Here is a 17,803-nt window from a genome sequence, read left to right on the forward strand (position 1 = left end):
TTCAACTCTGTGAGAAAATCCATGAGCACTGTGCTAAAGAACCATGATGGCAGCTACCGAATGTTCAGCAAGGGTGCCTCTGAGATCCTGCTTAAGAAGTAAGTTTACTGCTTGTACTCACACAGCCGTACACAGTAAGATGATGATCACATGACTATCTCTGTGTTTACAGATGTTGTAAGATCTTGACGGCCAGTGGTGATGTCAAAGTCTTCAAACATCGCGACCGAGATGATCTGGTTAAAAAGGTGGTTGAGCCAATGGCGTCTGAGGGACTGAGGACCATCTGCCTCGCCTACAGAGATTTTCCTGTGTCTGATGGAGAGCCTGACTGGGACAATGAGGCCCACATACTAACAGGTCTCACATGCATCGCTGTAGTTGGCATTGAGGACCCAGTACGACCTGAGGTATGCCAACACAGAGACAGCAGGCAAACCAGTCTTTAGAATATTGGCTATTAGCAAAGATCTGTCTATTTTAACATTATTGTGGCATGTTTAATAAGACAAGGATGCCAAAGTAATTTTACATCGTGGGCCAGCTTTGATCTTAAATGGGCCAAACCAGAGAAACTCCTCTTTCTGTCAGTGTAAACATATTTAACTACACAATTAATCCCATTTAATGTGGAATTTCAACAGAACAACTCAGTTTTTCTACATGATAGAGAAATTCTTTTGTAGTAAATGCAGGAAATCTGTCAGCACAAATAAATATGTAAAATTACACTTTCTATACAATGTCTCTTTCCCCCCCGAGGACCCACTGTAAAAAATAGAAATTTCTAAAGTAGAAAGGGACTTCTCTGTGTTATAATTGATGTTGTTTATCTATTAGTTAATTACTTTGGTGTAATATGAATAGCTGTTGTGGATGTCCTTATCAGAACAAAACACTGTAAAACCAATGAAAATATGGTTAAAAGTCCCAAATCTGCCCTCCCTCAAAATTTCCAAAGCCATCCAGTGGTCTGGTTTGGGGCCTTTGCTGGGTAGATTCTGTCCTATTGTTTGACACCTCTGAGCTAAAGTACAGATGTCTGAAAGACTGGATCATTGGCTACAATAATTCAGAAACTCTGTAGACACCATGGGACCGGTATTTTGTCAGCAACATTTCATTGTTTGTAAAACTATGATTATTGCAAAAACTAGCTGTGAGTCAGTCAGTATTTTTCTTTGTTCGAACCTTTTATTTTTTCAGTGTTCCAATCAAGCTCACGTACTAGATGCATGTTTTTTCTTTTCTTTTGCTCCATAGGTTCCAGAAGCCATCAGAAAGTGCCAGCGGGCTGGAATCACTGTTCGCATGGTGACTGGAGACAATATCAATACTGCCCGTGCAATTGCCATTAAATGTGGCATTTTGCATCCTGGAGATGATTTCCTGTGTTTGGAGGGCAAAGAGTTCAACCGACGCATTCACAATGAAATGGGAGAGGTCAGACAAACATAAAGAAAGAGGATTTGACTGATCAGTAGATGACTGTGAAAATAAGAAAAGTGACACAATAAAAACACAAACATTAGAATGCTGTGTGAGATGTGCATTTATGCATTTACTTACCATTATGGCCTGGCTCACTGTTACAAATGTGATAAGGACTAGTCTATTGGTTTGTTCTCCATTTTTATGCTTCGTGAGCCAACCAGTGCTGCCACTAAGCACCAGTCACACACACTTTTCTTCACTGTCCTTCACTTTAAATCAAAGGTACAGCAGAGTATTTTCATAAAGCCTTTAATAACACAGTTTGTCTGCATTAGTTTGTTTTGCTGCACATTTCACAGTATGAGAAAAACATGATGTCACATGTTAAAAACATGAGAAGAAGAAAGTGTACTTTATTGGTCCCCGTGGGGAAAATCCCTCTCTGCATTTAACCCATTCACTCAGTGAAGCAGTGGGCAGCCACTGGGCGCCCGGGGAGCAGTGTGTAGGGACGGTACCTTGCTCAGGGGTACCTCAGGGTAGCTGTTCAGGGGAATCGAACCCCCGACCTTCCGATCATGGGGCCACCACTCTACCTACTGAGCTATCCCTGCCCCCATGAGGACTTATATGTAAGCTTTAAATTTAACAAATTTCCCACGTGTGAGACTAATAAAGGTTATCTTATCTTATCTTAAATCTCCATTTTATGCCACTGAGCAGTCCTTACCTTATGATCTTCCACTTCTGTCCTGTCTTTCTTTTCTTTCTCCATCTCTGAGTGAAGTTAGCTCTCATTCTCCACCTGTGAAATACAATCAGCTGGACCTTAAGGCAGCAGAAGCACTGTGTGACAAAATGCACAGACAAACAGTTGATAGAAGCTGCATTTATTTATGCTTGCTACTCTTTTGAAGGGGTAGCAGGACAACTGCAGTTGTTCTGGTGTTGTGCCAAAAACAAAAAAACACTGGCCCACTTTAACCCCTGACCATGGCACAAAGTTTTGCCTCGTTCGTCTCTTTTTATGCAACAAAAAATAACTACTCATGTGAAGTACAGATATATGAAAATTCTATTTAATTACAGTAACAAAGTATTTGTACTTTTTTACTTCCTACCTCTGTAACTTTAATTCAATTTGATTTGATCAACATAGCCTCAGTTAATGATAGTTATCTGAACAACAACAGTTATTCTATGGTATGGTAGAGGCCCTCTCAATGATCTGCTCATCCCCTTGAAAATTGTGAGGAAGCATATGCTGCATCTGGTTGGAAGGTCAGCACAATTAGTCGGACAAACAGTGATTTAAATCAATATTCTGCCGTTAAAACATAGATTTTTTTTTGGTCTTCTCTCTCTTTTTGTTTTGCAGATTGAGCAGGAACGTCTTGATAAGATTTGGCCCAAGCTCCGAGTCCTCGCTCGATCATCTCCAACGGACAAACACACTTTGGTCAAAGGTTAGACACATCTGGATCAAAGAGGGGGGGTGGGGCAGGAGACAGTTAGTGACAAGGGGTAGATTGAACCATTGAGAGAAGGACAATTTATGTTTACAGGAAAATTTGTACACAAGAAGGTTCATTTTGAGTTACATAAATATGAATATTAAAAGCAATAGAAATTAAACCTTACAAAGTAAATATAAGAAAATGTGGAAAGAAATTGAAAGGCAGCTTATGTTAAAGTTGATCCTTTGGCACTGTTAAACATTAGTAAGGTATTAGTAATTATTGAATTCATTATTTGTAAAGCATTTAGTTTTGTAACCAAGCCTCTAAAAGTCAAAAGAAAAGAAAAGCAAACACCCATTTTTAACATTTCATTTATCAGTTACATCCAGATCCAAAGAAATATTGATTAAGCATTCTAAAAACGTAATTTTGAAAATGGATTCTATCAGGAGTAATGCTTTACAAATAATGAATAAAGTATTTACTCATACCTTATTAATGCTCAAAAATGTGTAGTCATTATAACCAGTGTTGGTCAAGTTACTTGAAAAAAGTAATCAGTAACTAATTACTGATTACTTATTTTCAAAAGTAATTAATTACTTAGTTACTTTTTAAAAACACGATTTACAACCTGAATAGGTAATAAAGCGATAGATCTTTCAGCCCAATTCTACTTTTTCTACATAATTGAGCCCGTTCTCACTCCCGAGGCGTAACATGTTGACGTTTTGTCACGTCCCGCGGCGTTCCTGAGGAACGCGAAAGGAGACCTTTGGCGTTCTTATGGTACGCGGCGGGTTATGGCTGGAATCCAGTGCAATGACGCTCCCGCGGTAATAGACGTTCCAGCCCTGTATTCCAGCCCTAAACCTAACCTTATCCCTAGCCCTAACCATAACCTTATTCCTGATCTTAACCAGGACTATAATGATGTTAAATAGCGTGTTTCTAAGCGATTTGAAGAAAAAGAGCGAACATGTGTAGATGGAGTCCAGACGGTTCTCATATTTCCTCTTTTTTCCGAGGTCGTCATTTAGGAACGTGGTGGGTAGCCGAAAACGTAATATGTTGACGATTTGTCACCTAGCGTAAAATGTTACGCTTTGGGAGTGAGAACGGGTTGAATCGATCATACAAAATGTAATCAAATGGAAAGGTCCCTTTTTAAAACTTGTTTTATTAGTTGTAATCTTTTAACTTTATGCATCAAGCAAAAATTTTATTATATGCAACATTCTCTGACTGGAAGAAATTTGTTTAATATTTAAACCTATTTTCTGCACATTCCAGCACATAAAATATATTTTGGTGTGTGTTTACACGCACTCTTTCAAATAGATGCAAGTAAAACACAGCAGAAAATAAATAAAGTCACAGACTAGCGGTCCTGTTGCTCTATTTTCACCTGTAAAGCAGGAGTGGCGTAGGGAGGTTTACCCTGGTGCAGGTGTGCCGCAGCGGTCAGTGGAAGAATCCGCGAGTTTCTCTGTGAATTTCCCATTACGTCGTAGCACACTCTGTGCTTGCTCGGAAGTTTAGGGGGTTTTTTCGCTGTAAAAAGAAGTTTTCTTCTCACGCACAGCAGACGCTAATGTTTTTGTCACTTTTTATGGAATCAAACTTAAAGTAAGGTCAGTGCTTCCACGCTTTAAACACTGCACGCTCATACTCTCTCCCGCACTCGATATATGATCCACTGTTGATCGGCACACAGCTGTTGCCACGAAGTCGCACTTGCTTACGTCACTGTCATGAGACATTCTCGCAAAAAAAATCACGGTTTTAGTAACGCAGTAATGCAGCGTTCCTACGGGAAAGTAACGGTAATCTAATTACCGTTTTTGCAATAGTAATCCCTTACTTTACTCGTTACTTGATAAAAGTAATTCGATTACAGTAACGCGTTACAAGTAATGCGTTACTGCCCATCTCTGATTATAACACATATCACTTGTCTTTTCAGGAATTATTGACAGCACAGTCTTTGAGCAGAGGCAGGTTGTTGCAGTAACTGGAGATGGAACAAATGATGGTCCTGCCCTAAAAAAAGCAGATGTTGGCTTTGCTATGGTAACTTCAGCAGTCATCAAAAGTCAATGTATTTTAACATTTAGTTACATGTTGTTATAGCATTTTTGCAATGGTGTTTAATATTAAATGCTATTAAATATTGAATATTATTTGCACTGATAATAACGATAGGTTCGTAAACTAGCATACATGCTATGATCTGCAGGGCATCGCAGGGACGGATGTGGCTAAGGAGGCGTCTGACATCATCCTGACAGACGATAATTTCAGCAGCATTGTTAAGGCTGTTATGTGGGGCAGGAATGTCTACGACAGCATATCTAAATTCTTGCAGTTCCAGCTCACCGTCAATGTGGTTGCTGTCACTGTGGCCTTTACCGGAGCCTGCATCACCCAGGTCAGAGCCACCTGAAAACCTCCACTGTCTATCTGTGACTGACTTTAACCATATGTACTGTACATTTATTTAGCTAAATTTTAAAATGCAATTTTCTTGGAATTTCTGTAAATACTTTGGAGTAAAATGGCTAAAACCCAACTGGGTCTGCATAAATATAGAGGGTGAACCCCACTGCAAGAAGTGGGACAGTTCTTGGTGCATGAAATATCATTTCTTTGATGAAGAATGACCCAGAGCTTGAGAGTGAGAGATACTAGCTAAATATAATTGTGTTTACCTCAATGTATGCTCAGCACTCGAGTTCTGGAACCAGTCGCTTGGAGAAGCTTTGTACTTTATTCAGCTCTGGACTGGAGGTGGAGACTATGTATATTTGTATATCCCAGTTTAGTGGGCAGTCACTAAACTGGGACAAGTTGCTGTGTGTGAGATAGAAAGAAAGTGGTTGTGTACCATTGGGTTGTTAAATGGTTGTTAAATCATTTCTGCCAATATAGTTAATGAGAGCTCAGAGTATTTTTGAATCCCTGGGTGGGGTCCTGGAAGGTGCCCCTACTGGGGACTCCATTGTCCTGCGGGTGGACCTTAATGCTTATTTGGGTAATGACTGTGACTCCTGTAAGAATCAGAATCAGAATCAGAATCAGAATACTTTATTGATCCCTGGGGGAAATTATTTTTTGTTACAGTGCTCCATTTTAAACCAACATTAAGACAAGACAGACAATACGCTAACTAAGAATAGTACAATATATACATATATATACATACATACATACATAAGTCACTTATAAATAAATAGTTGGAAAAGAAACGTGTAGTTGTAGCAGCAAACAGTGTGTTAAGTGGATGCGTTGTACAGGGAGATGGCCACAGGCAGGAATGATTTCCTGTGTCGTTCAGTGGTGCTTTTCGGTAATCTCAGTCTCTCACTGAACGAGCTCCTGTGACTGACCAACATGTCATGGAGTGGGTGGGAGGTGTTATCCAACATTGTCTTTATCTTGGACAGCATCCGCCTCTCCGACACCACCTTGAGGGAGTCCAGCTCCATCCCCACAACATTGCTGGCCTTACGGATCAGTTTATTAAGTCTGTTGGCATCTGCGACCCTCAGCCTGCTCCCCCAGCATGCAACAGCATAGAGGATCGCACTGGCCACCACAGACTCATAGAAAATCCTCAGCATTTTCTGGCAGATGTTGAAGGACCTCAGTCGCCTCAAAAAATAGAGACGACTCTGGCCCTTCCTGTAAAGTGCTGTGGTGTTTTTAGCCCAGTCCAGTTTATTGTCAATGTGTACTCCAAGGTATTTATAGTCCTCCACAATGTCAACACTGACCCCCTGGATTGAAACAGGGGTCAAGTGTTTCCTGGTCTTCCTGAAGTCCACGATCAGTTCCTTGGTCTTTGCCACGTTGAGCTGCAGATGATTCTGCTCACACCACGTGACAAAGGAGTCGACCACAGCCCGGTACTCTGTCTCATCATCCCTGCTGATGCATCCAACCACCGCAGAGTCATCAGAAAACTTCTGAAGATGGCAGGTCTCTGTGCAGTGGCTGAAGTCTGTGGTGTAGAGGGTGAAGAGGAAGGGGGAGAGGACAGTCCCCTGTGGTGCCCCTGTGTTGCTAATCACCTTGTCAGACACACACTGTGGGAGACGTACATACTGTGGTCTTCCTGTCAGGTAATCAACAATCCAGGACACCAGAGAAGCATCCACCTGCATCGCTGCTAACTTATCACCCAGGAGGGTCGGCCTGATGGTGTTGAAAGCACTGGAAAAGTCAAAAAACATGACCCTCACAGTGCTCGCCGGCTGGTCCAGATGGGTGTAGACACGATTGAGCAGGTAGATGATGGCGTCCTCTGTTCCGAGACGAGGCTGATAAGCGAACTGAAGGGGATCCAGATGTGGTCTTACTATGGGTCGCAGCTGGTCCAGGATGAGCCTTTCCAGGGTCTTCATGATGTGGGAGGTCAGTGCCACGGGCCTGTAATCCTGGGGGCCACTGGGACGAGGCGTCTTTGGTACAGGGACGAGGCATGATGTCTTCCACATCACCGGGACCCTCTGCAGACTCAGACTCAGCATAAACAGTTTATGAAAGACTCCACACAGCTGGGGGGCACAGGCCTTGAGGACAAGGGGACTCACTCCGTCTGGTCCAGCAGACTTGCCTGAGTGAAGTCTCCTCATTTGCATCTCAACCTGGTATTGAGTGAAGGTGATGGGTGGGGGAGGGGTGTCAGGAATCTCACAGGAGGCAACATGTGAAGAGAGAGGCTGGCACAGTGGTGTGGTTCTGGATTCCAGGCTGACTGCAGGTGAGGTTGTGGGGGTGGGAGCAGACACTGTGGTGTCGAATCTATTGAAAAACAGATTCAACTCGTCGGCTCTATTCTCACCTCCCTCAGCTCCCCTGCTGTTGGTTGGCCTGAATCCAGTGATGGTCTTCATGCCCCTCCACACCTCTCTCATGCTGTTCTGCTGGAGTTTCCACTCCAGCTTCCTCCTGTAATTGTCCTTAGCCTCTCTGATCTTGTCCTTTAGTAACACCTGGACCTTCCTCACCTCCTCTTTGTTGCCCCCTCTGAAAGCCCTCTTCTTGTTGTTGAGGAGGGCTTTGATGTCCTTAGTCACCCACGGCTTGTTATTTGGGTAACAATGAACAGTCTGAGCTGGAACAATGGAGTCGGTGCAGAAAGTTATGTAGTCTGTGATACACTCAGTAAGCCCATTGATGTCCTCGGCGTGAGGCTCACAGAGTGTTTCCCAGTCGGTCACCTCGAAACAGCCCTGTAGTTCCGCTATTGCCTCCTCTGACCACCTCCTAACAGTCCTGGTGGTCACAGGTTCCCTCCTCACAATTGGCACATAGCGGGGGGTGAGGTGAATCAGGTTATGATCTGACCTACCAAGTGGGGGGAGGGAGGAGGAGCTGTATGCATCCTTGACGTTAGCATACAGTAAGTCTAAAGTTTTCTCTCCCCTGGTGGGACAGTCCACATATTGTTTGAATGTTGGTAGTGTATTGTCCAGTGATACATGGTTGAAGTCACCCGAGATCACAATAAAGGCACTCGGGTGCTGAGTCTGTAGCCGAGCTATGGCAGAGTGGATAGTGTCACATGCAGCTGTGGGGTTAGCAGAGGGGGGAACATAAACAGCCACCAAGATGACGTGAGAGAATTCCCTGGGTAAATAATACGGCCTGAGTCCAACAGCACACAGTTCAGTGTCCGGGCAACAAATCCTTTCTTTGATTGTTATGTTGGCAGGGTTACACCACCGGTTGTTAACTAAAACAGCAAGCCCACCTCCTTTACGCTTACCGCTAGCGATGCTGTCCCTGTCCGCCCGAACAGTGTGGAAGCCTTCCACGGAAGCATTCTCATCGGGAATGACCTGGTGCAGCCATGATTCGGTGAAACACATCAGGCTACACTCTCGGTATTCCCTCTGACTCCGTACCAGTGCTGAGAGCTCGTCGATTTTACTTGCCAACGATCGCACATTTCCCATCACGATAGACGGCAGACACGGTTTAAACCTCCTCCTCGCTTCGAGCCTCCGCTGTCTCACCGTCACCTTTTTTCTTCTCTTCTGTCCTTGACCTCTGCATCCCCGATGTGTTTTCCTCCAAATTTCAGCTGGTACTTCTGCGGGCACTTCTGCGGGCGTGACAGGGAGGAATGGCCTGCTGGATCTGAACCCAAGTGGTGCTGTTATTGGACTTCTGTGCCTAGCTAATATCATGTCTAACTATGTGGGTGCTTTTAAGTGCACCTTGCACCAGGAATTGCGATCATAAGCCATAGCTCTCATCTGGGGTAAGGGATGGGTGGGGCTCAGGAGGTAGAGCAGGTTATTTACTAATTGGAAGATTGGTGGATTGATACCTGGCTGTTGCAGTTGGCATACCAAAGTATCCTTGGGCAAGATACTTAACACTGTTTTTTCTGATATGTTCATTAAAATGTGAATGTATATGAACATTAGAAAGCACTCAGACATAGAAAAGGTGCTTGTGTGAATAGATTAACAAGAGTATCCAGAGCCAGAAGTATCCCATACGTCCTGTATAACTGGATATATTATATAGGAGATGTAAGCATAAGAAAGAGCCCTTTGTCACTTGTACTCTTTGTAACCTTTATGGAAAGAATTTCTAAGTGCAGCCAAGTATCAGACATGGCCAGTTCCATTTTGCAGATGGTACAATTCTATTACTCTTACTGAACACTACCTGGGTCAATACCTTGCAGTGAGTATAAAGTGACTGGGGTGACAATTAGCACATCAAATTCTGAGACCAATGGTTCTCAGCTGGAGAGCCTCCTCTGGGTAAATGCACTGCACCTCTTATATAGTGCTAGTTCTACTCTATTTGAGCACTCAAAGCACTTTATACAACTTGCCTTATTCACCCATTCACACAAGTACTTTCTTTGTAAGCTCTTTCTATCTAACATTCACACAGCAACTTGGGGTTAGTTTCTTTGGCATGCAGACTGAAGCAGACAGGGATTGGACCACCAGGGATTGGACCCACTCTGTCTCCTGAGCTACAGCCTCCCCAGAGGAGTTCAAGTATCTTGGGCTCTTGTTTACAGGCGAAGAAATAAAAGAGTGGGAAGTGGACTGAAAAACAGGTGTAGCATCTGCAATGTTGTAGATGCCTATTGCCTGTTGTGGTGAAGCATGTGACTGCAGAGTGCAATAACATTCTTACCCTGCCCCATGGACACAAACTATGGACGGTGTCAAAAAGAATGAGATCATAGATTTAAGTGGGAAATTAGCTTTCCCTGAAGGGTGTCTGGGATCTCCCTTAGAGATGTAGTGAAGTGTTCAGTCATTTGTGAGGGACTCAGAGTACAGCTACTACTAATCCACAATAAAAGAAGGATGATGACCTTGGGGCAGACCCCTGACATACTGGTGGTTTGGACTGTGTCTGCCACATATGTGCAGCCACATATAAAATATAACATATAAAATATAGCATATATCGCATTTTACATCATAAATTCAGAATGAGAAGATTTTGAGGTATGGTTTTTACAATTGAGGTTTATGGTTTTGTGTATTTTAGTGCATATTTATTCGTGACTTAGTGACCGTTGTGTATAATTTTGGTCAGGTAAGCTTGTTTTAAATGTCCTATAGAAATAAGTACAGAAGTACTTGAGTTGACTTTATTTTGACTTCAACAACCAGACGAGATCACTTGAAAATGATTCAGGCAAACTGGGTGAACATTTTATTTTGGTTGGATGAGTAGAAATTAGTAGACATGATATTACTTCCATGCACCTATCAGAGTTTAGCAACGTTTAAAGCTTAAGTTATTGCAGAGATGGTTATGGGTTTACAACGTGAGTTCTAAACTACTAAAGGCATTGGAACCTCTTGAATGTTGAATGCTTACATGAAGAACATCACAATCAATATCCTTCCCGAGAATTGTCTAAGGAGCTTGGAAAGAAAATTCCTGAGAATTAACAAACTAAATTCTCAATACCAATTCCCATCCTAATATTTTTAATTAATGCTTTGTGTATATAATCAAAACCATAATTTGAAATTCTGTTTGTAAATGTTTATTCATAGGTGCCTTTTCTGTCTGTTTATGCTTTTTGGATTTAACGGATGATTTTCCTCTTCTAAATACCATACAAAAAATGTTTCCAGGACTCTCCTCTGAAAGCTGTGCAGATGTTATGGGTGAACCTCATCATGGACACATTTGCTTCGCTGGCCCTTGCCACGGAGCCACCGACTGAGGCACTGCTGCTCAGGAACCCATACGGCCGCAAGAAGCCGCTCATCTCCCGCACCATGATGAAGAACATTCTGGGACATGGCGTCTACCAGCTGACCATAATCTTCACCCTACTCTTTGCTGGTCAGTGAACACATCACACAAGACCAGTTTTACCCTTCTTTGTTAGGGTCGCCATATTAGGAGATTTTATAGTACATGGCCCCGTCCATAATTCTGGCTGGTTTGTAGGGTATGAAATACTTATTTCACTTAATGACATGCACATTAATTTATAACTTAAGGTGACTGCAGCAATAGTGGTGACACAGCGTAAGTCAAATCAGGACCAATCAAAATGGGAAAGATACAGATACAGGTGTAAATACACCCAAGTTATCCTGAGGAAGCAGTTTGATCCAGATTGTTTGGGTACATATGACCATATTCTTTTAACAATGTATAAAGGTGATCTGGGCACTTTATTACTGCACAAGCAATAATAAAGTGCAGTAAGATGAATGACTTGGTTTAATTTTGGGTCAGGTTGCGGGTCTGGTAATAATAACTGGATTATTAGTTCCATAACCCGACTGTAGTTGGTGGGTTGGTAGGTGCGGAAGGATATAACAGGACAGCTTTTGCTAATGGAAGTAATGCATTAATAATGCATGTTTATTTGCATACAGAACATGAATGTCAGCTTCAGTTCCAAATGTGAAGATACCTTCCAATGCCAGGTGTGAACTGACACACTTAGGGCTCTCCACGTGTGATCAGATCAGCCAAGATGAATGTTGATGCTGAGTGTTTATCACAGCACTCCCTTCAGTCACACATCTTTGTACTGTATTTTACATTACGTCCATATATGTAATAATCTTGTGTCTTTTTGTAGTTTGTTGTCCTTGTAAACAAACTTTACGAAAGCTGATTCTTAAAGGGATTTTAATAGGTTTTGTGTGGCAAATGTCACTAAAGTATTGCTTGAAAATGTCTTAGTATTTACTTTTTTTTTTTTTAAATTAACATTTTTGAAAAATATACAGACTTCATGTTCAGTGACCTTTGATCCTCCTTACAGGTGAGACGCTGTTTGACATCGACAGTGGCAGGAATGCCCCGCTTCACGCCCCGCCCTCTGAGCACTATACCATCGTGTTCAATACTTTTGTCCTCATGCAGATCTTCAATGAGTTTAATGCCCGCAAGATCCATGGAGAGAGAAACGTTTTTGAGGGTGTCTTCAGAAACCCCATCTTCTGTTCCATCATCTTCGGAACCTTCGTCTCACAGGTAACCCTGGAAAAAAGAAGTCGTCAGCCTGTTCAGGCTCGATGGAATTAAAAGAATTTTCATATAATGTTGTTGCTCTGTCCTCTTGTAGTTCATAATCGTACAGTTTGGAGGTAAACCTTTTAGCTGTGTGGACCTAACCCTTGAGCAATGGCTTTGGTGCATCTTCTTGGGCCTCGGCAGTCTGCTGTGGGGACAGGTAAGAAACTGTTTTTGCTAAAATGAAAATTTTTTAAATTGATTGCTGTTACGATTATTTAAAAAGAAAGTACACTTTTTTATTTCTAAGGTTTTTTGTATCAGGACATTGTCATGGTCCTGGGTCATTTGACCCAGCGTTTTGAGTTTTCCTGTGTTTTTGTTATTTTGTATTATGATCTATGTATACTGTAAGTTCTCGTTGCTAGTCTTACGTTTATTTCCATAGTGCTTGGTTATCCTGTTTTGAGTTTTTTATGGTCCCAGTTAGGGATGGGGATCGTTTAGGTTTTATCCGATGCCGGTGCCAAATCGGTACTTTTGAAACGGTGCCGGTGCTTAAACGGTGCTCGAACCGGTGCTTAAAGAATGGAGAACACAAACTTTGGCCAAAAACCTCTCATGTTCAGCTGTTTTTTTTGTAAAAAGATAACAATGTTAGCCTTTTCTGCAGCTATGGGGCATATATGGCATCACTCTTGGCTGGAAGCAGTGCTTAAACAATGGAAAAAACACAAACTTTGTCCAAAAACCTCTCATGTTTAGCTGTTTCCCACTTTTTCTTTGGTCATTTTTGCCTTTTTGGCCGGGGTGAAGGGAGTATCTGCCATCAAACAAGAAGACAGCCGCATGTAACTACGACGGTGTTTGCTAGTTCACCTTACATGCATTAATTTAATAACGTGGTTAGCCTGCTCAACGTAAATTACACACGAACAACATGAAGCTACTCACACAGAGAAGAACGGCTGCTGCTGCATCATCCTCATCATTTCTGCTACACTGGCAGGGCTAGGGGCCAGGACTCTATTCTTCGGGTTTTTGGGGGATGTTGCTCCGGGTCCGATAACTGGCAACCCACCCGACGTGCACGGTGTGAGGTCTCGCAGCAAGCTATCAAATACGGCGCATTTCTCGGCTTTTAAAAAAAACGCTATGCGTCGCCAGCTGTTTAATCGGATTCGAGGTGTTACCTCCTTTGACAGTATCACAGTATCAGCTTAAAGCACTTGTTGCAGGCTGCTGAGTTTGCATATTTTGCTGTGAAGTACAGCCAGACTTTTGACCGCTTCGCCTTGGGCATTTTTAATCTGTAGCTCTGCTCTAACAGAACGTACGTACCTGGCCCCGCCTACTATCCTCGGAAACGTAAAATGATTGGCTAGAATCTAAAGTGTATCACAGCTCAGGAAAAAAAAGCACCGAAATAAAGCACCGAAATGTGCGCTGCTTTTCGGTCTGGTTACTACCGTTTATGTCAGAACCGGTGCCATCATGGCACCGGACACCGGTACCCATCCCTAGTCCCAGTTTAGTTCCTTGATTATTTAATATTTTTCCCTTGTGTCGTTGCCCTCTGTGTCTCCCTCTGTGCATTTGTGTTTATGTGTTTGTATGCGTTCTTGTGCCTTGTTTCCCCTCCTTGTGTTTTATTCCATAATTTTTATCCATCCTCCACTCCTGTGTCATGTTCCCCAGTTTCCTGTTTTATTGTGAAGGTCTCGTGTTCCCATGTTCAGCGTATTTTATTTTGCTTCCCCTGTGGCGTCATGTTCATTTGTAGCAGCTGTGTTCCTTGCGGGTCCTCACTTCCCCCGTTATCCTTCTATGTATTTATCTCAGCATCTCGCTCAGTCCTGTGTTGCGATCTCCCTCATGGTTGTGTGTCTCTCCTTTCTCCCAGTTTAGTTTTTGTATTGCTGGGAATAAAGCTGTGTTGTTTTGGGTTTTTTTTTCCAATTTTCAACGTGTATCTGCATAATCTGTAATCTGGTCCTCAGTTGGTTTAAAAAATTATTTAAATACAAACTTGACGAAGAACAGCGATACATGACATAGTTCAAGTTCAAGTTCAAGTTCAACTTTATTGTCACTTCAACCATATACAGTTTAAAAATACACAGTGAGGCGAAACAACGTTCCTCCAGGAACCAAGGTGCTACATATTACATATTACACTATATCATGATTAAACTAAGCCAAAACACAGAAGCACTGTATGAAGTTTACCCTTATTGCTTTCATAGAAATTGACAAGTAGGAGCCAAGTGCTGCGAATCAATTCCTTCTTCTTCTTTTGGCTGGTCCCAAAGAAGACCAGCCACAGCAGATCGCTTTATGCCTCTCATTTTATTCCTAGTATCCTTTTCTGATACATCAACCCAGTGGATGTCCTCTTTCACTACATCCATGAATCTTCTCAGTGTTGTTAGCTAATAGCTCCATATTCATGGTAAATGGTAAATGGACTGGTTCTTATATAGCGCTTTTCTACTCTTCTGAGCATTCAAAGCACTTTACACAACTTGTGCATTCACCCATTCACACCCATTCGCACCAGCACATTTTCTAACTAACATTCATACTCCGATGGATGCATCGGAGAGCAATCTGGGGTTAGTATCTTGCCCAAGGATATTTGGCATGCAGTCTAGGGGAAGCCAGGAATCAAACCACCAACCTTCCAATCAGTAGATGACCTGCTGTACCGCCTGAGCTACAGCCATTCAGTTTCCTTTGTCCAGTATATCCACTATCCCTCCTCTGCTCAAACAATCTGACTTGCGAGATGGTTTAGAAATGGTTTAAACATTCCAACAGTAACTAAAGCTTCCAACAGACCTTAAAGAAATAACCACTATGACTTCATGCCTATGACATCTGCATAATGTGTCGAAGAACTATCAACTGAAACTAAAGTACGGTGAATCAATCAGGTGAATCATTAGGAACTCTTTGTCTTTTACAATGGGAGTGGTGTTAAAAAGAAATAAAGTTAAAAGAACAACTCACATTCAAAAAGACTCACACTCACTGGTAAACATTGCCCGCCTCAGTGTGATGGGCATAATTTTACCTGAGCCTACATTATGTTAACAGAAATAAAAAAAACAGACTAGTAAATGCATCAATAATAGACCACAAGAGTAGGATGCTCAATACCACAATACTTGAATAAACAAAATAAATAAGAGAATGGATGGATGGATGAATGAAGAAATAATGACCTCTTTGCAGATAATCATCATGAGACAATGGTTGCATTAAATCTTCATATTGAGGTGTCCAGGATGCGCTGCTGCTATCTTTGACAGGTGCAATATTTTTTTTAATTTTGTCAGTTGGTGTCAAGTGTCCCGACAAAGTGGCTGACGTTTCTGAAGACAGCAGGTCATGCCACACTGCAGGAAGAGATCCCTGATGGGTCCGATGAGGGTAATGATGTGGTTGACCACGGAGACCTCGAGCTAAGCAATGGCCACATCCTGTGGTGCCGCGGCCTGAGCCGCATCCAGACACAGGTACGATTTCAGGCTTAAAGATACATTTGTGTCTCATGTGTTTTGCCAGATATCTTTTGTATAATTATCTGGTTAAAAATTCCTGAGGAGATTTAAATTTCAACTGGTTGTTGAACCACTGTTACCATCAGAAATCGTGATGTCATCAATTTGTGAAGTTTAAACTACAGAGTAAATCTGTCAGACAGGAAATAAAGTGATTGAATGATGTAGGACCTTATGTTTGGGCTTATTTTGATCAACAGTCAGAATCTATGTGGTTGAATGTCCTGTAAATCAGCGGTCCCCAACCCCCGGGCCACGGACCGGAACTGGTACGTGAGTCGTTTGGTACCGGGCCGCGAGAGTTGAGGATTGGGTGTGAAATGTATGGTTTTCAGGGGTTTTATTGGTTATTTTGTTATCGTTTTTATCGTTAACTCAGTTTTCCTGGGTCTTTTCACGTGTGTTATGAATAAATCTTATTTTTTTCGGTACCGGTACTAGTTTTAATTTGTTGTATTTATCCGCGACACCTTAAAGGCCGGTCCATGAAAATATTGTCAGGCACAAACCGGTCCGTGGCACAAAACAGGTTGGGGACTGCTGCTGTAAATGATCTACCTGAGTTGACTCACTGTCTCTGATCTCCCAGATCCGTGTGGTGAAGGCCTTCAGGGACAGTGTGTCTCCCTATGAAGGTCTGGAGACACCTGAATCTCGCAGTTCCATTCACAACTTCATGAATCATCCCGAGTTCCGTATTGAAGACTCAGAACCTCAGATCCCCCTCATCGATGAAAATGAGAGTGAAGATGATCCCCCTACCAAACGAAACTCTATTTTCATCCCACCGCCACTTACTGGATTGTCCAGCCAGCCGCCTCTCCCCTTCACCCCCAACGAGAACAACAACGCGTTGGACCGTGTCATCCCGTTACATAAGGACATCTCCAGGTCTGCACTGGTCCCTCCCAACTCAGCAGGACTACCACCCTGTCCAGGAAGCCCCTTGCACAGTCTGGAAACCTCACTCTGAAGCCCCTCCCTCCTACCTGAACACCTCCTGTTACTAAAGTATGTTCGTACTGTGTTTTTTATGGTCAGAATTCTGGTTCTTCTGGGAGCCATGGACGGGAAAAAATTAAAAAGAGACTCACCAAATTGTTCCAACCAAGAGTTCATCTGCAGAAATGTTTCCAGATGTGCTTTTGTTCTGTGACAGCGACTCACACAGACTGTTTCCTTTTTTAATAGAAATGAACTTCTTGTTACTTAGGAGAATGTTGTTTGTGCAGGGAACAATGAGTAATCAGTTCTGATTGTGTACATATTCTGTTAATGTAGTTTTAAATGTGGGATGTTACAGTTTTTCAGCAGACCAGCTGATGGGAGCCGGTAGTGATGGTTCATGTTAGTTTTTTGTTAAGGATCTGTCACTGAAATGTTTAGTATTTTGTGTTGTAGAGAGAAAGTTTTGAGGGAGGTGTTTAATGTTGAATTTTATTTTAGTGTGGTTTTAGATTGAAAAAGTTACAAAAACAGTTATTAAAAGTTTCAAAAAATAGACATTGAGAGCTGGATAACTTTGGTAAAGCATTACGTCAGACAGGGTGAGAAGTTCGGCCATCCGGGAGGGGCTCAGAGTAGAGCAGCTGCTGCTCCACATCGAAAGGAGCCAGCTGAGGTGGTTCGGGCATCTGACAAGGATGCCCCCTGGGCGCCTCCTGGGTGAGGTGTTCCAGGCATGTCCCACCGGGAGGAGGCCCCGGGGCAGACCCAGGACACGCTGGAGAGATTATATCTCTCGGCTGGCCTGGGAACGCCTTGGTATTCCCCTGGATAAGCTGGAGGAGGTGGCTGGGGAGAGGGAGGTCTGGGCCTCTTTGCTTAGGCTGCTGCCCCCGCGACCCGGCCCCGGACAAAGCG

The 17,803-nt window shown here is 42.7% G+C and overlaps 1 protein-coding gene across 1 annotated transcript in view; it reads left to right on the forward strand.

Moving 5' to 3' along the window:
- LOC146705110 (plasma membrane calcium-transporting ATPase 1-like) overlaps positions 1–17,803 on the forward strand; it is a 37,877-nt gene extending 20,074 nt beyond the window's left edge. The window contains exons 10-20 of the mRNA XM_085462697.1: positions 1–98; positions 173–410; positions 1,264–1,443; positions 2,813–2,900; positions 4,861–4,967; positions 5,134–5,325; positions 11,030–11,243; positions 12,184–12,395; positions 12,487–12,594; positions 15,716–15,895; positions 16,530–17,803. The exon at positions 1–98 is cut by the window's left edge and continues 144 nt beyond it. Coding sequence (XP_085318823.1) covers positions 1–98; positions 173–410; positions 1,264–1,443; positions 2,813–2,900; positions 4,861–4,967; positions 5,134–5,325; positions 11,030–11,243; positions 12,184–12,395; positions 12,487–12,594; positions 15,716–15,895; positions 16,530–16,913 — 2,001 coding nt within the window. The 3' untranslated portion in view covers positions 16,914–17,803. The remainder of the gene's footprint in view (positions 99–172; positions 411–1,263; positions 1,444–2,812; positions 2,901–4,860; positions 4,968–5,133; positions 5,326–11,029; positions 11,244–12,183; positions 12,396–12,486; positions 12,595–15,715; positions 15,896–16,529) is intronic.

The sequence above is a fragment of the Copadichromis virginalis genome, linkage group LG7 (assembly GCF_057382275.1).
Source record: "Copadichromis virginalis isolate Kocher_CV1m ecotype Utaka linkage group LG7, C_Virginalis_male_GT1.1, whole genome shotgun sequence".
Lineage (NCBI taxonomy): Eukaryota > Metazoa > Chordata > Actinopteri > Cichliformes > Cichlidae > Copadichromis > Copadichromis virginalis.